The sequence below is a fragment of the Sardina pilchardus genome, chromosome 10 (assembly GCF_963854185.1).
Source record: "Sardina pilchardus chromosome 10, fSarPil1.1, whole genome shotgun sequence".
Lineage (NCBI taxonomy): Eukaryota > Metazoa > Chordata > Actinopteri > Clupeiformes > Clupeidae > Sardina > Sardina pilchardus.
Window position 1 is genome coordinate 34,331,429 of NC_085003.1, and position 6,671 is coordinate 34,338,099.

General features: G+C 51.3%; 1 protein-coding gene across 1 annotated transcript in view; it reads left to right on the top strand.

Annotated features, from left to right (window-relative positions):
- The first annotated feature begins 270 nt into the window (after positions 1-270).
- drd4a (dopamine receptor D4a) overlaps positions 271-6,671 on the top strand; it is a 13,102-nt gene continuing 6,701 nt past the window's right edge. The window contains exons 1-4 of the mRNA XM_062546537.1: positions 271-561; positions 3,191-3,303; positions 5,452-5,824; positions 6,320-6,536. Of these exons, the coding sequence (XP_062402521.1) occupies positions 271-561; positions 3,191-3,303; positions 5,452-5,824; positions 6,320-6,536 (994 nt within the window). The remainder of the gene's footprint in view (positions 562-3,190; positions 3,304-5,451; positions 5,825-6,319; positions 6,537-6,671) is intronic.

Consider the following 6,671-nt stretch of genomic DNA (forward strand, 5'->3'; position numbering starts at 1 on the left):
CGGTGGTGAGCCACCAGTCACCGAGAGCACCGGCTGTGGAGGAACGCGCGCCTGGATGCACGGAACAACCTCGCGCTCTGACATTAACGCGGTGCATAACCGTACGCAGAGGAGGCTTCTCATATTCGCTACACACATGACGAAACGGGCACATGTGAGTTGTCATAGTTCTCTGCGCGTCTTCACGAGACCCTCTGCGCTGCCAGCGGAGGCCGCGTTGTTGAGGGAGTCCTCAGACGCTGGCCGGTGAGCTGAGGGATTTTAGTCAACATGCCATCAAACCTCACCGGCTCAAACAGCACCGCACTGCCCCCGGACGCTCAGTACAACTTCACCGGCTCAAACAGCACCGCACTGCCCCCGGACACTCAGTACAACTTCCCCGCGCTCATCTTCGGCGTCTTCCTCATCATCTTCATCATATGCGGAAATGTGCTCGTGTGCATTAGCGTGTACAAGGAGAAGGCGTTAAAAACCACCACCAACTACTTCATCGTGAGTTTAGCGGTCGCAGACTTGTTACTGGCGGTGCTTGTGCTACCACTCTTCGTGTACGCTGAGGTGAGTAGTGTCTTTATCTGTCTGTGTGTGTGTGTGTGTGTGTGTGTGTGTGTGTGTGTGTGTGTGTGTGTGTGTGTGTGCACAGCAATGTGTGTGTGCATGTTTGAGTGTCTCTCTCTGTGTGAGTGTGTGTGTCAGTGAGAGAGCATAAGTATGCATTATGCATTTTACTTTCCCAGTTATATAATAAATATGTAAATGCTTCCAATTGCAAAATATCAAATGCTTTCCTAGAAATGAGGGGTGTGTGTACTAGAAGTGAGATGGATCCTGAAGCTGTGTGTGTGAGGGTGTGTGTGTGTGTGTGTTTGTGTGTGTGTGTGTGTATCAGCAGTATTAACCCTATGGGTGACCTCTCCCTGACCCTTGTGCAGCCACTCTCCTGACTCACAAGTCTCGTCAGTGTCCTGCCCTGCCCTCTACCTGCCCTGCCCTCTACCTGCCCTGCCCTCTACCTGTCCTGCTCTCTACCTGTCCTGCTCTCTACCTGCCCTGCCCTCTACCCTCTACCTGTCCTGCTCTCTACCTGCCCTCCACCTGCCCTCTACCTGCCCTGCCCTCTACCGTTAAGTTCTGTATCCAGTGTGCAGTTAGACAGGTGGAGTGAATCCGGACCATTAGAATGTACTGTACTGTACTGTGGTACCTTCCTTAAAGGAGAACTCTGAGTTTTCCCATTGATCTCATGTACATGCCCACAGAGTACTGTACTGTGGTTCCTTAAAGGAGAACTCTGAGTTTTCCCATTGATCTCATGTACATGCCCACAGAGTGGAGCGCTGTGGCTGCCTTTCTGCATTAGCTGCTGATTGTAGCAACTTGAGTGAAGTGAAACCGATTGTTTTTGTTTTGTTTTGTACCAGCAGTGCTTGGTAACCTCGAGAAATGGAGATCTACTGTATGTGAAAACTGGCCGGATTTCTCCTTTAACTGACACAAAGTGTGTGTGGTCGCTCCAGCTCTGCTCCGCCAGAGAGGAGAGTACTTAGAGGGAAACTAGGAGTAGAGGAGAGAGGAGAGGAGAGATTGTAGGAGTGGAGGAGAGAGGAGAGGAGAGATTGTAGGAGTGGAGGAGAGAGGAGAGGAGAGATTGTAGGAGTGGAGGAGGAGAGGAGAGATTGTAGGAGTGGAGGAGAGAGGAGAGGAGAGATTGTAGGAGTGGAGGAGAGAGGAGAGGAGAGATTGTAGGAGTGGAGGAGGAGAGGAGAGATTGTAGGAGTGGAGGAGAGGAGAGATTGTAGGAGTGGAGGAGAGAGGAGAGGAGAGATTGTAGGAGTGGAGGAGAGAGGAGAGGAGAGATTGTAGGAGTGGAGGAGGAGAGGAGAGATTGTAGGAGTGGAGGAGAGAGGAGAGGAGAGATTGTAGGAGTGGAGGAGGAGAGGAGAGATTGTAGGAGTGGAGGAGAGGAGAGATTGTAGGAGTAGAGGAGAGGAGAGATTGTAGGAGTAGAGGAGAGAGGAGAGGAGAGATTGTAGGAGTGGAGGAGGAGAGGAGAGATTGTAGGAGTGGAGGAGAGGAGAGATTGTAGGAGTAGAGGAGAGGAGAGATTGTAGGAGTAGAGGAGAGGAGAGATTGTAGGAGTGGAGGAGAGGAGAGATTGTAGGAGTAGAGGAGAGAGGAGAGGAGAGATTGTAGGAGTAGAGGAGTGGAGGAGAGGAGAGATTGTAGGAGTGGAGGAGAGGAGAGATTGTAGGAGTGGAGGAGAGGAGAGATTGTAGGAGTGGAGGAGAGAGGAGAGGAGAGATTGTAGGAGTGGAGGAGAGGAGAGATTGTAGGAGTGGAGGAGAGAGGAGAGGAGAGATTGTAGGAGTAGAGGAGAGGAGAGATTGTAGGAGTGGAGGAGAGGAGAGATTGTAGGAGTAGAGGAGAGAGGAGAGGAGAGATTGTAGGAGTAGAGGAGTGGAGGAGAGGAGAGATTGTAGGAGTGGAGGAGAGAGGAGATTATAGGAGTGGAGGAGAGGAGAGATTGTAGGAGTAGAGGAGAGAGGAGAGGAGAGATTGTAGGAGTGGAGGAGAGAAGAGAGGAGAGATTGTAGGAGTGGAGGAGAGAGGAGAGGAGATTGGAGAAACAGGAAGGGATATGTTAAGGAGAGAGGAGAGTAGTTTCAGAGGAGATTGGAGGGAGAGGAAGAGATATGTAACTGAGAGGGAGGAAGAGATATGTAACTGAGAGAGCAGAACTGGGCAAAAACAGGACCGCAGAAAGGACAGGGTGGATAGAGGAGAGGACAGGAGAGAAGAGGAGAGGAGGGGAGAAGAGGAAGAATGAGGGGGGAACAGAGGAGGAGGAGGATAGAAGAGAAGGAGAGAAGAGGAGGTGAGATGAGAAGAGAGGAGGAGGGGAGAAGAGAGGAGGGAAGAAGAGAGGAGGAGAGGAGAGAAGGGATGGAGAGGAGGGCAGGGGAGAAGAGAGGAGAAGAGGGGAGGGTGTGAACAGAGGAGAGGAGAGAGGACAGAGTGAGTAGCCTAATAATGATAAAAATAAGTTACATTTGTATAGTGCCTTTCAGAAACCCAAGGTGACTTTATAAATAAAACCCCAAAAATACATTGCAATGTGTGTGTGTGTGTGTGTGTGTGTGTGTGTGTGTGTGTGTGTGTGTGTGTGTGTGTGTGTGTGTGCGTGCAGTTCCAGGATGGAGTCTGGTCCTTGAACATGACCGTGTGTGATGCCCTGATGACCATGGATGTGATGCTGTGCACAGCCTCCATATTCAACCTCTGTGCCATCAGCGTGGACAGGTAGGCCTGTGTGTGTGTGTGTGTGTGTGTGTGTGTGTGTGTGTGTGTGTGTGTGTGTGTGTGTGTGTCTCCTGCTGGACCTCCCACTCATTCTACTCCTCATCACAATGGCAACATGTCCCCTTCGTCCCATCCACTTTCTACACAACAGATATGCCTGTTTATTTTAAAGTTCAGCACCATGGCAACAGACCGTTCCCTTCCCATTCAGCATCACCCTTCACGGCAACTGTTCCCAGGGAAATGCATACCTGCCTTTGCACTATGGGTAATGTTACCATAGCGAGTAGAGAGACTCTACAAGTAAACAAAAATATGAATGTCAACAGAACGACTAAGTTGGAACGTGGCCCTTCTGTCTGTGGGTTATGTCGGCTCTGACAGGCGCCCAACCTCCCTCTTACAGCCCCCCAGGGATAAGGCCCTGGAACATTACGGCATTATGGGTAATCGATCTGGCCACTTAACCACATTAATGGAATTTCAGTGCTAAATCACAAGATTCAATAACTGTGGGCCTTGATTTTATTTGCAGTAATGTGAATGCAAATGGTGATGGATAGCACAGGGCAAATCAGCCCTGATGTGAGTGGAGGCCAGAACACAGCGTTAGCGGTATAGCTGAGTTAGCCGTATACAGTAGCTGAGTTAGCCGTATAGCTGAGTTAGCCGTATACAGTAGCTGAGTTAGCCATAGAGCTGAGTTAGCTATATAGCTGAGTTAGCCTTAGAGCTGAGTTAGCCATAGAGCTGAGTTAGCCGTATACAGTAGCTGAGTTAGCCATAGAGCTGAGTTAGCCGTATACAGTAGCTGAGTTAGCCATAGAGCTGAGTTAGCCGTATACAGTAGCTGAGTTAGCCATAGAGCTGAGTTAGCCATATAGCTGAGTTAGCCATAGAGCTGTTAGCAGTATAGCTGAGTTAGCCTTATAGCTGAGTTAGCCAAAGACATGAATAAGCCGTATAGCTGAGTTAGCCATACAGTTGAGTTAGCCAAAGACAGGAGTTAGCCGTATAGTTGATTTAGCCAGGACACAGAGTTAGCTGTAGAGCTGAGTTAGCCGTAGAGTTGAGTTGGCCAAAGAGATGAGTCAGCCATACAGTATATCTCCCTTTCTTCCCCCTTACCTCACCCGTGAGGTAAACCATTACCAGTCATCAGCCATCCTTGTGGCTGGCGCTCATCACACCTGAAGTCCCATCCCTATGACTGCCCTACCATCGCCGGTTGTTGTCCACAACCTACCTCCACCTCTTCTTCACAACCTACCTCCACCTGTAGTCCCCCTCGCAGTCCTAACCCTGACCTTTGACCTGCACCCACAGCCAAAGATTGTCTAGTTACTAAGATGATAGAGAGGAGATGGTCCGCACACTGTTATAGCTCCAAAAAAGCATATTTTATTCATTTAAAAAGGCAACCTTTCGATCCATGTGGATCTTCATCAGGCAGTTTCACTACGTTTACTAAGATGAATCATAAAGGGTTTTTTCAATGGATTGAAATGGCACCACTTCCTGCCTCCTAAAGAGGCGTGATCAGTGATGAAATAATCAGTGTAGAACGGTGTAGAAGCAGCAGAAGCAGTGTGCCGTTGAGAACAGATGGCCTGCGCTATTAGCGGAGACAGAGACAGATCGCTAACAAAGTTATATTTCTATGTATTTATCTCGCTGGAAAATACGATTTCATTGTGGGAATGTTAGAAAGACGTGTGCCTTGTAGAATATGGGTTCATTACTTGCATTGCTGAATGTAGGGCTAAGGGAATGGTCATAATCCGAGGTAATGTTTATTTCTCCCATAGAAATACATTGACACCGGACCTCCCGATCGCCTCCTAAAGGGGAGTGGCAGTTGCGAACCCTACATCACAATGAAACCAGAATTGACCCTGTTATGAATCGTTTCGCTTTATAAACCGTCTCTGCCTTGACCCTTGACCTGCACCCACAACTCTAACTCTTGACCCTTGACCTGCACCCACAACCCTAACCCTTGACCCCTGACCTGCACCCACAACCCTAACCCTTGACCCTTGACCTGCACCCACAACCCTAACCCTTGACCTGCATCCACAACCCTAACCCTTGACCCTTGACCTGCACCCACAACCCTAACCCTTGACCCTTGACCTGCACCCACAGGTTCATCGCCGTGTCCATCCCCCTGAACTACAACAGGAGGCACGTGGACCAGCGGCAGGCGGGCCTCCTGGTGGGCACCTGGGTGCTGGCGCTGGCGGTGGCGTCGCCCGTCATCTTCGGCATCAACGACGTGCCGGGGCGGAGCCAGCGGCAGTGCCGCCTGGAGAGCGAGCGCTACGTGCTGTACTCCTCCGTCTGCTCCTTCTTCATCCCCTGCCCGCTCATGCTGCTGCTCTACTGCGGGATGTTCCGGGGCCTGCGCCGCTGGGAGGAGGCGCGCAAGGCCAAGCTCCGCAGCAGCATGGTGACCTCGCAGAGGCTGCAGGAGGCCGCCGACGCCCTGACCCCCCTGGCCAACTCCCTGCCCTCTCCTGCCCCCCCCAACCCCGAGCGTGCGCTCACACACCAGAACCTACACCCCAACACCGAGCGTGCGCTCACACACGAGGACCTACACCCTGCCCTACAGCACGGGCTCACACAGACGAGCGTACACAGCACCGCAGAACTCAAACTCACACACGAGGACTTACACGCTGACAACCAGCTCCCTGTTCTAAAGCACGAACAGTGTACATATGAGAACCAGCACCCTGTTCTAAAGCTTGAGCAGTGCACATATGAGAACCAGCACCCTGTTCTAAAGCACGAGCAGTGTACATATGAGAACCAGCACCCTGTTCTAAAGCACGAGCGGCACACATATGAGAACCAGCTCCCTGTTCTAAAGCTTGAGCAGTGTACATATGAGAACCAGCACCCTGTTCTAAAGCACGAGCAGTGTACATATGAGAACCAGCACCCTGTTCTAAAGCACGAGCAGGGCACATACGTGACCTTACGGCCTGCTGAACTCACGCTGCTGAAGCTGCCCCCAGTGCAGGAGCACAAGCTCATGGAGCTGAGTCTGGACGAGCTGGAACCGGAACCAGAGCCGGCCCGGGACGGTGTGCTAGCCCGCTCTGAGCCGGTACCGGCCGTGGCCTACCCAAACGTGAGTCAGAACCAGCAGCGCTATGGCAGAACCAGAGCCAAGATCAACCGCAGAGAGAGGAAGGCCATGAGGGTGCTGCCTGTGGTTGTGGGTGAGTGGAATTCACCTGCTGTAGTAGTGGTGTAGTAGTGGAGTTCACCTGGTGTAGTAGTGGTGTAGTAATGGAGTTCACCTGGTGTAGTAGTGGTGTAGTAGTAGTAGTGGTGTAGTAATGGAGTTCACCTGT